At 41.7% G+C, this 17,116-nt stretch overlaps 3 protein-coding genes across 3 annotated transcripts; 2 read left to right on the top strand and 1 right to left on the bottom strand.

Annotated features, from left to right (window-relative positions):
• The first annotated feature begins 2,709 nt into the window (after window positions 1-2,709).
• snrpf (small nuclear ribonucleoprotein polypeptide F) lies at window positions 2,710-5,027 on the top strand. The gene is made up of 4 exons (XM_026326639.1): window positions 2,710-2,847; window positions 3,521-3,646; window positions 4,371-4,435; window positions 4,740-5,027. Exons 1-4 carry the CDS (start codon window positions 2,845-2,847, stop codon window positions 4,804-4,806), a joined length of 261 nt encoding a protein of 86 aa, XP_026182424.1. The 5' UTR covers window positions 2,710-2,844; the 3' UTR covers window positions 4,807-5,027.
• An 84-nt stretch (window positions 5,028-5,111) lies between these two features.
• Window positions 5,112-13,505, top strand: amdhd1 (amidohydrolase domain containing 1). Its single transcript, XM_026326636.2, has 10 exons — window positions 5,112-5,389; window positions 6,354-6,460; window positions 6,922-6,986; window positions 7,077-7,354; window positions 7,437-7,662; window positions 8,809-8,933; window positions 9,003-9,096; window positions 9,174-9,334; window positions 9,841-9,987; window positions 13,261-13,505. Exons 1-9 carry the CDS (start codon window positions 5,253-5,255, stop codon window positions 9,944-9,946), a joined length of 1,299 nt encoding a protein of 432 aa, XP_026182421.1. The 5' UTR covers window positions 5,112-5,252; the 3' UTR covers window positions 9,947-9,987; window positions 13,261-13,505.
• LOC113141956 (tetraspanin-9) lies at window positions 11,704-16,948 on the bottom strand. Its single transcript, XM_026326638.2, has 8 exons — window positions 16,740-16,948; window positions 15,564-15,644; window positions 14,211-14,402; window positions 13,806-13,880; window positions 13,605-13,706; window positions 13,298-13,429; window positions 12,851-12,934; window positions 11,704-12,761 (listed from the first exon to the last, which is right to left on the bottom strand). Exons 2-8 carry the CDS (start codon window positions 15,624-15,626, stop codon window positions 12,690-12,692), a joined length of 720 nt encoding a protein of 239 aa, XP_026182423.1. The 5' UTR covers window positions 15,627-15,644; window positions 16,740-16,948; the 3' UTR covers window positions 11,704-12,689.
• Window positions 16,949-17,116: the final 168 nt, after the last annotated feature.

Here is a 17,116-nt window from a genome sequence, read left to right as displayed (position 1 = left end):
GGTTGGATGGATCTGAATACTTTTCTATCACTTATCAAAAACAAAAATACTTATGGTTTATAGTTATATTTATAGACTATTGATTTTAATTACTGGATTTGATCAAACTTTATTAATGTAGAACAGAAGCAGATGTCCCACGTTCTCTGATTAATTGGCTGTGGATGGAGGAAAATTGCACACACACAAAGTAACGCTGACTCACTTTGAATCACACAGACCGGCTGCTCGACTGAACCCTTTTGTTGACAACATTGTTGGTGCCCATACAAAACCAGTGAAATATGCAGGCTTTTTAATTCCAGTTCTGTTTTCCACATGACCTTCTGTTCCTAACACTGGCTGTGTAATAGCCCATAAAAAGAAGAGAGGGCAGGATGAAGGAATTTGTATGTGTAAAATAAACAGTTTAATGCATTAAAACAAGCTTTTAAACAACCACAGTTTAGATTGTTAGTGACAAACCTCAGCTTGTGTTCCAGCCTGCATGAACCATATGAGACACAGACCGTGTGCAGGCTGCAGTGTGCCCCCCAGTGCTCAGTAGTGGTACAAAGAAAACAAAAGGATTTCTGGTAGGAATCTGATGTTGGAAAACTGTTCTTTCAGCTCCAGCCCATTTGGGTCAAGCTCCACTGAACACAGCACGCCTTTGGCTTCACTGTCTCCTGTGTAATCGGACCATAACCTGCTTTCTGAGCCTCTGACCCGTGTCCAATAAGCAGCGAGCCAAATGAAACTATCTCACCTGTTCACTTTGTTTTGCCCCGCTGCAGTCACTGGTCCTCCTCTTTGTGAAGAAGAAAAGTAGGATCATTCTCTGAGATTTCAGCTCTTTTAGACCCTAGTTTCCATGGACGGATTACTGAACCGGCCTACCGGGCACAGGCCCAGGGGCCTGAGGGGTCTGTGGACCCTCTGTCTGAGATTACTGTTAACTTTTCTTGCTGCAAAGTTCAACAAACAACTACAAAGAGATGTGGACACACTGCAGAGACACAAAATGACCACAGAACCAAAGATTTGCATCTTTGCTCCTTTTTCACTTGTGTCTTTCTGTTTGCTTTTTGTCTTTTAACCCCTTTGTGACTTTCATAGTTTCTTTTGTCTTTGTTGTTATTTTGTGACTTTGTGATTACTTTCTGTCAACTTGCAATCATTTTAACACTCTTGGCACTTGTTTTGCATCTCGTCGTGGTCGCTGCCGCCCTTCTAGCACTGCCCCTGCTCTCAGCGTACACCCACAACACTGTCAACACGCCATAACTGACACGGTGACTGACAGATTGGTTAATTACATGTAGGACAAGTCAAAAGCAGAGAGAAGAAAATAGGGTAAATGATGTAAGGACACGAATATTTCAAACATGCAAAAAAAAAAAAATCCCTCCAGGACAATTTCAGAGGAATTTTCTGACAGAGCCCAGCCCTTCACTGTAGGAAGTCAGACGTTAGTTTTATCCAGAGTATCAGGTTTGAACTTGTAGATACTTTAGTAGCAGTTAAACGCTTCAACGCAGAAAAATGAGTGAAATCTCCAGGCTGTTTGTGCCTGGAGAGAAGTAGCTGCCCAGACAGAGAGCCAGCAAAACCCAGATATGACAGTCATTTCACTTTTTCTTACTAAACGAGTCCAAGTTTTCAGTTACTGAATAATTATTTAGCAAGATTCAAGTCAAAGTGGAAAAACACAAAAGTTCATTCAGTGATCAACTGTCACTTTATGTTGACTTAAGAGAATAACATACTTATGTAATAAATCAAATTCAGCATGTTCATAAAAGTAAAACATTGATTAGGTAACGTCTTAGTTATGAAATGTTCCTCCCTGGTGCAGAAATGATACTGTGATTGTTGCAAGTATCGGGCATTGACAGCAAGAGGAGCACAGAGGCCTGATAAAATCCTTCAGTGACTGGACTCACAAAAACTACCTCTGTAAAATCAAGGAGGTGGGTGGTGGATTTTCAAAGGTCTAAGCCCCCTCCAGTCAGCATGTGTGGTGTGGACATTGAAGTGGTGCCAGCCTACAAATGTCTCGGTGTACACCTGGACAATAAGTTGGACTGGTCACTTAACACAGATGTTCAATATGAAAAAGGGCAGAGACGACTTTTCCTCCTTAGATGTCTGCAGGAAGATGCTGCACGTTTTACCAAACTATGGCAGCCAATCTATGGTGCTGCTTTATGCTGCTGTCTGATGGGACGGCAGCATAAAGCAGAAGCAGAAGCAAGGCAGCTGGACAAACTGGTGCAAAGAGCTGGTTCAGTGACTGGAATGAGGCTGGGCTCACTGGAGGCTGTGGTGAAGAGATGCACAAAGAAAAAGGGAGAGTCCATCCTGGAATACATTGGCCATCCCCTTCACAACATCTGGATGGAGCAGAGAAGCAGCTGCAGTGGACGACTCGCTGAGCTGAGCTGCAGGACTGAACGACACAGGAGATCCTTCATCCCCACTGTCACCAGGCTCTACAGCACCTGAGCCAATGGCAGATGAGGACAGACTCCGGATTTATTACTGACTAATTAACTACAAAACTACCTGAATTTCCCTTTGGGGATGAATGAAGTTTATTTGATCTGATCTTACACAATCTGGTGTTTCCTATTATTTGAACTGCATACATGCGTTTTTCAGTGGAGGCTTTTGACATCGCAGTGTGGCCCTCTGACCACCGGGTGGCGGTGTGCACAAACAGGAGGAGTCCTCGGAAGTCAAAGCTTCCAACTTCCGGTTCGGCGCTAACGCGTGTTTGTGAAGCGCAAACGTAACCACGACGAAAGAGACGTCAAATATTAAGTTTTTCCACTCGTGATACGTGTTTGAACTACAAGCGAAATGGTGAGTATGGTTTAGAAATGTTTAGATGTAACAGTATTAGAGGATTTGTGGGATTGTTTTTGTTATAACCGCGCAGAGCAGCCTGTTAGCTAGTTAGCATTAGCCGTGTTAGCGTCTCATTCATAACTTCGACTAAATGACCTGTTCAAAGTTACGCATTAATGCGGTGTTTTAAGTGTTTAGTGTTTGTTTGTATAATCATTAATATGCGGTGTTTAATACACCTCTTCATTTAGAGTGAAGTTACACTGCCTTTGGGCTCGAGCTCGCCTGGTTTGTTTGCAAAGAAATTCACATCAAACTGCGTTTTAAAGTCTTAAAATTTAACTCAACACAGTAAAACCTGCTCGAACTAAAAGCTTTAGTTTTCAGTTTTCAGCCGTACACATATTGTGGCTTGTTTGGCCTCCTGGAGTGCAGCAGTATGAACAAAACGATGAGAAGTGACTGTGTATACTATTAATCAACACCAGCAGCTGCCTCTCTCTCAGAAATACAGCAACTTTTAATTAAAGTTGGTTTGAATTTGCAGTTTAGAAGACAACATTCATTGCAGCAGTAAGTAGTGATGTAGGAAATGTTGGCAGTTGTGCAGTTTACAGTATTTCATGTAGTAGATAGTGAATGTAGGAAATAATGTATATACCAACTAGTCCTCTTTTTTTCTTCTTAGAGTTTACCTCTGAACCCAAAACCCTTCCTGAACGGTCTGACAGGAAAGCCAGTGATGGTCAAACTGAAGTGGGGTATGGAGTATAAGGGCTATCTGGTTTCTGTGGACGGGTACATGAATATGCAGGTAAGGTCATCTTTCTGCCAGTCTTACTTAAACAGATAATTTAATAAAGTTCATTTGGGATATTGTGGACTGTTTTTCCACAGGTTAAGTAAATATAAAAGTTCACAACAGTTTGCTTTTCAGTTAATTTCATATTTTTTTGCAATATTTTGACTAAGCTGTTTAAACTTGCACACTTTTAATGAAAGATGTGCTTATGACGCCCTGATGCAGCTACAGGTTCAATCAGCACTGAGAACCTTCTCCTCACGTAACGTACAAGATTCAATAAAACAAACTGAGAATTTTATGCTCACGTACGTTTCAGATCTTCAGTTTTGTGCTGAATTTAATGCCAGCTACAAAATGGGCAAATATTTTACTTATTTCTGAAGCTGCTTTGTGAATCACTTGCGCACCAAATTCAGTTCAGAATTTGGTCTGTTTAGGAGGGGGGGGGATAGAACGCGTGTTACGATTTATCGTATTGCTCATACATTATTTTTTGTGTGACAAACATTTATGGTTTATATTTTGCTGACAGCGTCTCTTGTTCCGCAGTATAAGTTCTGTGGGATGGCTTATTTCTGTTTTCTTAGTTTTAAATCGTTTAAACCAGCGGAAACAAGTGTTCATATTCCTGAGGCTGTGTCTGTCGACCAAATGGCATTTGAAAGTGCAAATACCCTTTTGTCGGTGACATTTTAATCTCTGCATTACACACAATTTCCTGATTTTCTAACAGCTGGCAAACACAGAAGAGTTTGTGGATGGAGCATTGGCAGGTCACCTTGGCGAAGTGCTCATCAGGTATGTTCTAAAGCTTAAACATCTTTTCATCTCGCTTCTATAACTAGGACACTAGAGTTATCTTAATAAATGAATAATTTAGTTAGTCACCAAGATAATATAAAATAAGAGGGAGGGATCTTGCCATTAAATCATCACTAAAAAGCCAAACAGAAACTTGTTTTAACTAACTTTTGCTAACAATTAACATCTCAAAAAAATCTGTGATGGAAGCGAAGGTGCACTGCAGGATTCATACACTTCCTGAAATTGGCAGCTTGTTCTGAGAGTGCTATGTGCTAACAGCAGTGTTTCATGCCCACAGGTGTAATAATGTTTTGTACATCCGAGGTGTAGAAGAAGAAGAAGAAGATGGAGAAATGAGGGAGTGATGCTGAAGAAGACTCTGCCCTGATGTTTGTCTGATTGAACCTCGTAGTTGAGTTAATGTGTGTTTGTGTTTTCACCATGTGAAACAAATGAACTCTTGAAGCTTGAGTTATTTTTGGAGCAGTTTTGATTTTTTTTTTTTTTTTTTTTACTCTGAGGCCAATTTTGTGTTGTGACATTGATATACAGACACAATAAAGTGATTATTGTACACTTTCATAAATCTGAGTTTTGTGGGGTTTATTCTATATGATGTCTCTCTCTGTGTATCCACTTACACTGGAAATTGTAGACTTTGACTCACTAGTTAAATAGTTTTCTCTGGTGTCTGTTGCAGGAGCACCGCCCCTCTCTCTGCACTTTAAACTCTGCTGTCTTGGACAAATATTTGTCTGTTCCCAAAGCCCAATGACTCTGCAGAAACTGTCTTTTCTTTGGATGAATCAAAATGTCGAACAATTACAGACTATTGGTGAAAAATGCCAAGCAGCTGGTTCTGATCTGCAACAGTGGGGAGAAGTATCTGACCAAACATGGGATGCAAAATCTTTGTGTGATTGAAAATGGGAGCGTAGTAATTGGGAGGTAAGCTTTCTAAACTACAAATTTAGTTCAGAGAGATTCATTTTTGCAATTGTATAAAATACAACAGGATCACTACTGTTAAACTGACAATCATAACTACGTGTTTTTCTTAAACTTTGTTTGAATTAAGGTGGATATCTGCTGCTCTCAGTTCTGCAAACTGACCTTTTTAAAGGTTTTCTTGCAGAATGAAAAAGCTTAAGAAAAATTGTGCTGCATGCAGGACTTATTTTAAACAATGCATGTTAGCACCCCCTAGAGAGACTAGTTCCTCATTAGACAACTAAAGCAAAATTACTGAAGGAGAAACTGAGACAACTGTGCCATGTTTAATTACTGCTACAGCTATTTTCTGTTGACACATTGTTACTGTTAGTGGTGCAAACATCTTTAAATGTTAATCTGTTATAGTACCTCACAAATCATACTCTTTACACTTCGTTTCCCTTCCTATGTGTCATCTGCAGCAGGTAGAAATGGTTAAGGAACAGCAGCTGATAAATGCCACTGATTAATTGGGCTGCTGATGTTACAGGCTTAAAATATTTGAACATGATCATTAAGCTCATTAGAAACTAGATAACTCTGTCTGTTCCTGGTGATGGATTTAACAAAAAACCAGGAGCTTAAAACTGCTCATTTTTCTTTGGACTAAATTGTCTAAAAATGTTTAAAGTATCATTCTGCTGTGTGGCTAATTAGAGTAGTTTTAATATCCCCAAGGGGAGGTTTGGCTTATAAATAGAAAAGGAATAAAATAACAAATAATGTACAGCAATTAGATATAACACACACACTGCTGTAAATTACTCTTCTGTAAAATCTACACATACATGTGAAGTCAGCTGTCAAATGTTTATGTGATATTCTGCTGTTTATTGTCAGTCAGCTCGTTTTTCATTAGCTGCACTTTGTGCGATTTAAACTGAAGTCTAACATTTCAGTGATTATTATCTTCATCCAGTGACGGGCTGATTAAAGCTGTGGGACCTGCTGAAACCATCACGGCTCAGTATTCAGAAGCAACCTTTGACAAAGTGATTGATGCGACAGGAATGTGTGTCCTGCCTGGTGAGTATCACCTGTGATTTCTGTAGACGCTCAGTTAAAGGTTATTAGTTACACCACGCTAAAACTGATACTGGTCCTGTATGAAATCCTTTTTCATGAAGCCCATCATTTGTTTTTGTTCTGTTTCAAAGGCAGTTTGTGCAGGTGAATCATCACCTCTCAACAGCTTCATGCATTGAACTCTGCTTAGGCATCATTTTACATCCTAAAGCTGCATTAATCATCCTCTGCCCTGATGGACACAAGTCCTAAATTCACCAGTTTGAACAAAAACTGTTCAGATTTATTGCAGGACTGTTATTAGACTGCATCAATAAACCCATTGAGCTGCCAACTGAGCGTGTGCATTACAGCTCAGCAGCAAATCACTTTCAAAGTTTAAATGCAAGTTGTGCTTTTGGACCATTTATACAAACACATAAAATCCAAATCACTCATATCCAGTTGCTGTGTTGTTTCAGGATTAGTTGATGCTCACACCCATCCAGTCTGGGCCGGTGACAGGGTGCATGAGTTTGCAATGAAGGTAAAACATCGTCATCAAACATCCTTCATGTTTAGACCTCAGCAGATACACAACTGCAGTTATATGAAATAACTCTCTTGGTTCTAACAGCTGGCAGGTGCCACCTACATGGACGTGCACCGCGCCGGTGGAGGGATTCACTTCACGGTGGAGCACACTCGAGCTGCCGGTTTCTCTGATCTCCTGGGCTCCCTGAGCGGCAGACTGGGGCGAATGCAGCGAGCAGGTACCACCCTGGTGGAGTGTAAGAGCGGCTATGGCCTGGAGCTGCAAACTGAGCTGAAAATGCTGGAGGTGATCGAGGAGGCCAGACGCACTCTGCCCATCAACATCTCCTCAACTTACTGTGGAGCCCACGCAGTGCCCAAGTACGTGCCATCCTCAGAATCCTCTCATTTCACATCACTTATTGAAAACTAACCAGTGCTATGCTTCTCTGCCTTCTTTCAGAGGAAAGACAGTTGCTGAAGCCACAGAGGACATCCTGCAGGTTCAGCTGCCTCGGCTGAAAGAAGAGATGTCTGCTGGGACTCTCGGGGTCGACAACATTGACGTGTTCTGTGAGCAGGGAGTGTTTGACCTCAGCTCCACTCGTTCTATCCTGAAGGCTGGCAAAGACATGGGTCTCAACATCAACTTCCACGGAGATGAGCTTCATCCCATGAACTCTGCTCAGGTATCGCTGAAAACCTTCACCTTTGATGTCATTGTGAGGCATCTAGTAAGACATAGCAGGTGTAAAAACTCTACTTTAATACTATATTACCGTGGGGTGTTTGGTAATATAATGTACTAGGGGGTCACTTTTGATGACATGCTATAATAAGACAGTAATTAATGAGTGTTTGGCATTTTTTCTTAATAAATGTCTAGAGGTTGAGTCACGGCAACTGGACTTTCAGTTCTTTAAAGGTGAAACGTTTCGCCACCCATCCAAGTGGCTTCATCAGTCAGAGAGAGGCTGGACAGGAACCTCCAAATTTATTTCCCAGGGTGGGTTCACTCCACCTTGGGCCCAATAGGCTCACTAAGTGATCTAAGCAAAACAGGTGAGAGTCGTTAGTCCTGAGTTGGTTTCACTTCCCACCTGGTCTGAATAGGCTCGTTAAGTGACCAAAGGGGTGAGCTCAGAAGAGGGTCGTTAAGGTCTAATGATGGACTCATTCTGATTCACCAACAGTCTGCAGAACCTGCAGAGTCTGTCCTTCCTGAGAAACATTGGGTTTGTTCTTTAATTTGCCGGGAACAGATGAAAAAGCAGCCTGGTAGATTGAAGACAGATTATGTCTGAGTCCTCCACCCCTGTTGAGAGAGGGTTTCTCCACTTGGACATGGATAGCTTCTCTGACACCTCTTTCAAACCATCTATCTTCTCTGTCCAGAATGTGTACTTCACTGTCTTCAAAAGAGTGTCCTGATTCCTCTAAATGGAGGTGCACAGCTGACTGTAGTCCTGAGGAGCTGCTCCTCCTGATAAGGACTCACTCTGGTAGATCACTTAGTGAGCCTATTGGGCCCAAGGTGGAGTGAAACCAACCTGGGAAGTAAATTTAGAGGTTCCTGTCCAGCCTCTCTCTGACTGATGAAGCCACTTGGATGGGTGGCGAAACGTTTCACCTTTTAAAGAACTGAAAGTCCAGTTGCCATGACTCAACCTCTAGATAACTTTCCCTGGACAACTGAGAGTCTACAGACTTCTTAATAAATGCTTTTGATAAACTGATCAGCTAAATAATTGTTAGTATATTGCAAAGCTTCTATCCATCAGAATATTATTATTTTATTTATGTGTTTGTGTGTCTGTTTTGGTTGTGGTGGCCAGTTAGGAGCAGACCTTGGAGCTTTAGCCATCAGTCACCTGGAGGAGGTCACCGATGAGGGAATTGTTGCCATGGCAAAAGCCAAAACTGCTGCAGTTCTTCTACCAACTACAGCTTACATTCTTCGGTAATATAACACACATATTCATACACACACTTTGTGGCTGGGAGTGTCTAATAGTCAGTGTGTGTTTAGTCTGCCTCAGCCCCGAGCCAGAGACATGTTGGAAGCTGGAGTAATTGTCGCCCTCGGCAGTGACTTCAACCCCAACGCCTACTGCTGCTCTATGGTGAGTACAACAAAGGTGTGAGTGAACTGTCACTACTTCTCCTTTCCTGCTAACCCCTTTCTGTTGTCTTTCCTCAGCCTATAGTCATGCACCTGGCCTGTGTCAACATGAGGATGTCCATGCCTGAGGCTTTGGCCGCAGCCACTATCAACGCCGCCTACGCCCTGGGTCGCTCCCACACACACGGCTCCCTGGAAGTCAACAAACATGGAGATCTGCTGGTTCTTAACAGCACACGGTAAATAATTACAGAAAAACACAAAACTGACACACACACACACAGAGTCTATTTATGGATTTTATTTCTGTATAGGAGTTTCATATATACATTTTATTTAAGGAACATAAGTCAACTATACTGAACAAGGACATGTAGGGTTGAAGGAATGATCACTGAATGGAGACATAAGCCCTCAGGTAGTTGTAGTTGATTATTCCCGTTCAACATTTCAGGAGGAATTATTGTACTTTTTTTTTTACTCAGTTACACTTTTGCTCAGATCAGTCCAGACTAATTTGATACAAGAATCAAGATGAGAGCAGTAGTGAAAACCTGAACTTATAAAAAAAATCTACAAAAGCTGCAGAACACGTTTCTTTTTTGACCTCTAGAGGAAGTTATGTCAAGAAGTTGGTGAAATGAGGTTTATTTAACACTGTAAAACCAAATACAGAGTCTGCTGCAGTGACAAAGTCCTACTTTTGTAATCTGAGTTTTTCAAACTTCATGTGTTTCTGTGACAGATGGGAACATCTGATCTACCAGCTGGGAGGACATCAGGAGCTCATCCGCTATGTTGTCATCAAGGGCAACGTGGTCTATGACAACAACAACGCCATGGACCTATAACCAGGACAGGACTCCCTGCTGACCAGCTCTGATTAATGAAGGTACTGACAACTAGAACATGGCTTCAGCTCAGGTTTTTAGGAAGTAGTTTAATATTTTTGGAAATGTGTAACCATAGGTCAAGGATTTTTGTAAAAAAAAAAAAAAACTAGGTACCTGCAGGGTTCAGCGCTGGGTAAAGTTACACTTTGGAGGCATGCTGAGTTTTTCTTTAATATTAATGTGGACCAACCCAAAAAGTTAAAACATTCATGCTGAATTAGAAAATGTACCTTTTTTTTAATGCATAGATACAGAAAGCTTCCATTGTTATAAGAGGAAGCTGTGACTGTTCTTGCCTTATTACACTTTTCCTGTACTGGACCCAGTAGGTACAGAAATACTCAGTTGTTCCACATTAATTTTCTTAAACTGCATTTAGATACTAGGAGGAAGCAGTAAGTATTTTATTATACTTGATTTATACAACAAAATGACATAGTACATAGCAGTCTTATTATGAAGTGTTATTTAACATTGTTTACTGTATTTCTGGTTAGGCCTGTCATTTTCTGTAGTAATAGTATTTGCGGTAGTCCCTACACAGTGACAGTAAACGTCTGTCAGTCTCCAACCTGGATTGGCTTATTTCCTCATGCCTGTGTTGGTATTCAGAAACACATCAGGGACACTGGGTGACATCATTATATAACATTCAACCTGAATAGTTGTTATTGGTAATGAAGAAAGAGGTCACTAGGTGCAGAGGTGTGTGTTGCTGATGTGTTTCTGAATACTAACACAGGCAAATAAGATGATCCAGGTTTCGAGACTGACAGATGTTAAATGTCAGTAGAAACAACCTGTTGCTGGTTTTAGACTCTTTAGGGGGACTGTGGTGTCCAATCCTGGTCCTTGAGGGCCACTGTTCTGCTTGTTTTCCAACTGTCCCTGCCCCACCCACTGCTCATTAGCTGGATCAGGTGTGTTCAGCCAATCAGAATCTGGGGGATACCATTTTACTTTATCTTTCCTCATGTCCACCCTTATCTGAGATGGTATCTTCCAGATTCTAATGGACTGAACACACCTGATCCAGGTAATTAGCAGGGGGAAGGGGAGGGATAGTTCAAAAACAAGCAGGACAGTGGCCCTGGAGGACCAGGATTGGACACCCCTGCTTTAGGGGGACTGTTCAATACTATTACCATAGAAAACGACTGGCCCTATTGGTGACTACAACAGGCAGAATTCCAACTTGTCTGTTGTGGAGATTCTCATTCATCCAGGTCATGCTGAATCCAAAGTGCTCAAAGCTGCTAGTTAGACTTCAAGGTCTTGGAGGCACTTCAGTCCTGACTCACCTGTGAAGAGTCCCAGGTATTTCACTTCTGTGCAGTTGTTCACATAAGGCCACTGGTTAAACTGCCTGGGTAGGGATGTAGACTGTCTTGTTAGAGGCTGATATGTGGTGTCACAGTCCACCCTCCCAGGTTAGTGCTTGTTGTTCCAGTTTGACATAGATGGTGTCTCTGTCTTCTCTGTCCTAAATGTGCACATTGCTGTCTTCAGAGGACTGTCCCTGCTCCTTCAGGTGCAGGTGGCTGCTGAGGCTGAGGAGTTGGCTCTGTTGTGTCGTGTCATGTGTTTGTGAAGCAGTTGTTTTGTTCCTCACTGCAGTGACCTGCACATACCACACTGCTCTGCTTCTGTCTGGGTGTTTAGTCCTCAGGGTGGAGCAGCTTCTGCCTCAGACTGTGTTGTCTTTTCTTTTTTTTCTCTGACTGACCACAAGAGGATCCAGTATGAATCCTTGTGTAACAGTCAGAGAAGAAAAGAAGAAGAGTCTGAGATAGAAGCTGCTCCACCCTAAGGATGAAGCAGAGCAGAGTGGTATGTGCAGGTCACTGCACTGAGAACAAACACTTGTACAATGGAGAAACAAAAACAGATGACACAAAACAACAGAGCCAACTCCTCAGGCTCAGCAGCCACCTGCACCTGAAGGAGCAGGGACAGTCCTCTGACGACAGCAATGTGCACGTTTAGGACAGAGAAGAGAGAGACATCATCAAACGGGACCAACCATCACTAACTTGGGAGGACCACATATCAGCCTCTCACAAGACAGTCTACATCCCACCCTGAACAACCTACATATTCAGCGACCCTCAACATGTGAACATCTGCACAGAAGTGAAAACACCTGGGACTCTCCCCCAGTCAGACCTGAAAGAGCAAAACATCTTCAAGACCCTCAAGTAAATCCAGTTGCCTACTTTTAGCCCCTTGGCTAACAACTGACTTAACACTGCACTAAAGGTTTTTACTCTTATTACCTGAAACCTGCTTGATTCATCCCAACACATCTATCTATACATTATTCAACAGGCTAAGCTTTTATAAACCAAAACAACTCTTTTCTTATTTGTCAGTTCTCTCTCCCAGGCTAATTATCACACAAACATTAACTATAGTGTGTGATTATAAAAGTGTAACCATACAGAAGACTAGTTTAAGTGCTATTCACAACATTAAATTGGTGTGTAGATAGCTAAAGGCTGTATGAACACACACTATAACTGACTATAAACAAAAGGTGAAAGTAACAGTTATACTCAACATGATACTTAAGTGTTAATACTATCAGGCTACATCTAAAGTACTAAAAGTAGGCAACTGCACTCGCTTCTTGAAGGTGTTTCAGCTCTGATCCATTGAAATATACCTGGACCTGGATGCAGGAGAATCTCCACAGCCACCCTCAAGCTTCATACTTCTTCCCTGCCCGGTGGATCTGTTGGTAAAGTGTCATGGAGAACGCCATCCCAAGGAGCTAGGGACACAAAGGGGAAGAACATAAACAAAAGAGACAAACTAGTGCTGTCTGCTGATCACCAGGCCTCTGTGTTCCACTTTACTCACCTGTATGACCAACACACACATGGCGATGGTTCCCAGAAGGTGCTTGTTGTCATCCAGCCACTCCTCCACCTTCTCATAGCATCCCTGAAAAGACACCAGATCAGAAGGTGACCAGTCAGTAGCTCTTGGTTTAATGTAACTTAAATTACTATTGAAAACTGTGAAGCTAATTTTAACATTTTTAAAAAATTCTGAAAATATTCAACATTTTCATTAATATCAAAATTTACAATAAAAACACCAAAACCATCAATGTGTTGGTCTGACTTCCCTGTTTGTTCCTACTGATTATTTTTAGATTAAATTTGTTTTGGTTTTTTTAAATAGAACTACAAACAGCTGAAAGTGTAGTTTTTAGAAAAATGCACTCCAATAAATAAGTAATATGTTTGTTTTCGGACTATCTTCAGCAGTGGATGAACACATTCGATGTATTTTGAGACTCACCCGTGTCCAGAAGGCGTTAGAGGCGTTGCGGCCACAGCCTGGATAGATGTGCTGGCAGCAGCGGTCAGGAACCACGTGGTCATGCAGGGCCGTGTACCAGTCGTTGTGGTTCATCACTCCACAACACTTCCACTGGCAGACGAGCAGGAGCAAGAGAAATGTTCAGTTGATCAGAGTAATAATAAAGTTGAAGTTGTATAAACATGCAGCAGCAGTTATGAGAAAAATTATTCTATAATTAAGATCTTGCTCTGCAGTTTTCCAAGCCTGCACAGGACTGTGTTGTGTATATGCATTACATACATACCTCTCCCTGTATGGTGTTCCAGGCATCCCTCAGACCTGCATTGTTATCAGTGTTGTACAGCACCAGCCCCTCTTTCAGGTCCCGCCTGGCATTCTCGCTCACCTGGGCAGACAGAGGCAGAGATGTGGATAAAGGCATGTTAGTGTAGGCACACTCAGCTGGATCATTAATAAATATGAACAATCCTTTACACAGTCCTACCTTGTCTGTGTAGACAAAGAACAGGATGAGGAGAATAAGTTCAGCCAGGAGGATGATCAACAGGACAATGAAGAACTGAAAAAAAAAAAATCATAAGAAAAGTGTCATGTTAAAAAGGCAGAAACATGCACAATACACTAATGTTACATGTACATGAACTCCACAAACTACATTTCAGCTTTCAGATGTAAAAATTAAGGTTTGGTGAAAGATCTCGACTGTTCCATACTAAAAATGCCCTTTTTAGAGTTTAAAAATATAATAAAACATGAACCGTGTGTTGAGACACCCCAGCTATTTACAAGTCTTAATGATTTTATCATTAGATTGTTCCAACCTTATAATTCCTATGCTACCTGAACACAACACCACACTGATGCATTATGGATAATGCAGTTTACTTACACTCAGCAGCAGACACTTGTTCTCCTTGATGGCACCCAGGCAACCCAGGAAGCCAGTCACCATGACAACGGTGCCAAGGGTTATGATGAGATTGGCAGCGGAGAACGACGGGAAAGAGGGCGACAGGGTGGCGAAGCTGCCCTGAGAAACCGAAAGCCACACGCCGACGCCCAACAACCCACAGCCCCCCAGCTGAAACACACAGATAAACACAGAAATCTCAGACACTTCCTGCTGATCTAATAGTAACTAAGGTCAATGGGCTAACAGAGCTTACTAATGATTTGTGGCTATGGATGGGAATCGGTAGTTCTTACTTTGGCTGTGTCCGAATGTCCGCCCTAGTCCCTATACAGTGCACCATTTTGTAGTGGTGTCCAAATCGCTAGTAACTGAAAAGTAGTTCCCTCAAAATTTCCCACAATGCATTGTAAAAAGTAGTTAGCAGCGATGTTGGTCACTAGACGGGCAGAACAGACCGTCATGAATCGCGTAGATGAAAAATTACGCCCGAAAGTTATAAATATATATTATAGCTGAAAATTGGGTTATACCTTTTAAGAAAACATTCAGGATGAGATCAAGTATTTTTTTTTACCACTAAATTATAAAAAAAATACAAATAATTAGAGTTTAATTATGAGTGCTTAACGATCCCGCTTATCGGTTCCGCCATCAATACGTATTTGCGTGATGATGTCAGACGCATGCTCCACCACAGACATATAAAACAGATTATATATATTATAACGTGTATTATATGTCCACGTGCTCTATATACATCTTTTTCACATTTCCATGTTTCTAACCGGAAGTGGAGCGTACCGTTAGTACCGTTACCCTACCGTGGGTAACGGTACTTCCTGTTATCGTGGTGCGGGCAAGCGGTTTTTTAAACATCCGAAATCACACACATACTGACGACCTGCTTCCCGTTTGCACCTTTGACCAGCGCAAACCGGAAGTAGGTTTACCAGTTGTTTACGTATTTCCTGTTTTTGTAAAAAAGGTCAATTTTGTTTCAGAGGCTGAAGTGCTCCAAAGTTCGGTTGTATTTTACTGGAAAAGACACCAGGGCCATTTGCAACACGTGCGGACCTTTTATTACGACAAAAAGGGGAAATACCTCCAACATGCATAAACATTTAGCCACACAGCATGCAATTAATTTGCACGAATGTAAGGTGCTTATAACGGGGCTTAGCGAAAGTGGTGGTGAAGAAGAATTGATAAGGAATCTAATTGACAAGTGAAAATCGATAAGGAATTGGAATTGCTAAATTCTCATCAAATTCCCATCCTTTTTTGTGGCTACATCTGAACATGTTCTGGCCAAGTGTGTGGAGTAATTACCCAGAAGAGCAGGTTGAAGAGGAAGAGCATGTATTTCACGCAGCAGATGCAACCACGAGCCATGATAAGAGTTGACAGGCACTGCAAAACACAAAACAGAAATAAACCATCGATGACAGTAATGAAATGATGATGGCATCACAGCTGTAAACATCTGGTTAACAGAGCACATTGTAATGGATAAGCGCTTTTTAATGTGATTTGGTTTGGATGACTATAGTCTAACTATAGCAAGTCATAAACTAGTCTTACTATGGCAGGTCATCAGAAATTTATCTTATAACAGGTCGTCATAAATTAGTCTAACTATGTAGTCTTCCTTCTAAGTCTAAGTAAAAACCATCGGCACGGATAACATTCGTGTACCACAATTCGTGTATACAATCGGAGACAATGTAGACACAGACTGCGGTCCAGAGACCCTTAAAATAAACCAGTAGAGGAAAAACAGGAAAATGCAAAATAACAAAATATCCTGTACTCAATAAATAATTTATACCAAATAAATGTTTAATCACAAATAAGCCATGTTCATAATCATGTTGGTCAATGATATTTGTCTTAAATTAAAAAAATATATGAATATAATGTCAATTTCCTGCACCTGTCTTAGACGTCCATATGATGTCCAAAAAACTTACCTAGTCCGAGGTTCTAATGTTGGACTACATATTGACGTCCAAGTGGGGTAATGGTTAGAGGTCCAAATAGCTGATTATTGACTGCGGGTCTAGATTACCTACATTTGGCTTTAACTTTCTGTAAACTGTTCTTTTATGTGCAGCTACTTTTTTCATTCCGTTAAAAGTTTACATATAATTTACTTAATATTAATAAACTAGAAGAATGGACTTGTTTCTGTGCGATAAAGAACACGTCTCAAGTTTATTTTAGACAGAGTGATCCCTCTTTCCGCGGGGGATCTCTGGTCCGGCCGTGACGTCACTGTCTGAACTTAAGTCTGCGGTTTTGGAAAAGTTTGTGCTAAAAAAACAGATTTTAGACCAAGGCCTGCGCTAAAACCATCACATTTAGGCCTTTAAGAGAACAGAACACGGAGATGTTAGTCCACAGACTGTTAAACCGCTTCCCTGCGGCTCAGGCTGGAATTGTTTGACTGCCCATGCCTTTACAAAGAACACGACGGAAAAGAAAAAAGCGGAGATGTTTTCTCACCGTTGGCTAAAACCTGGAGCTCATTTTCCCGCTAACGTCTCACGGTTCCCCCGCAGGAAGTTTCACATGCCGGGCTCTGCGGCTTTTCCTCACACCATCACCCGCTGTGAGAACAAGAATCCCGGGGTTTCAAACTCTGGAACAGGCCGTAAACTTTCGACGATGGCTGGACAACAGGAAGTGGAGGTCTTCTTCTTTGTGGAAAAAACAAAAAATACTAGAGTAGGCGGGGCCATGGCGGAGGCGTGGCCGTCGGTCTAGCTCAGAGTCCGGCAAAGACCCCGTATATGAAAACATGAACCGAATTCATATTTGGAGTCAGTTTCTGCAGCTTCACCCAATCCAGAAGCCGGTGCCGTCCAAAAACCACCCACAGC

Source organism: Mastacembelus armatus, chromosome 23, assembly GCF_900324485.2.
Source record: "Mastacembelus armatus chromosome 23, fMasArm1.2, whole genome shotgun sequence".
In the NCBI taxonomy this organism is placed as follows: domain Eukaryota; kingdom Metazoa; phylum Chordata; class Actinopteri; order Synbranchiformes; family Mastacembelidae; genus Mastacembelus; species Mastacembelus armatus.
Note: the sequence above shows the minus strand (reverse complement) of the source record. Positions and strands in the feature narration are given on the sequence as shown.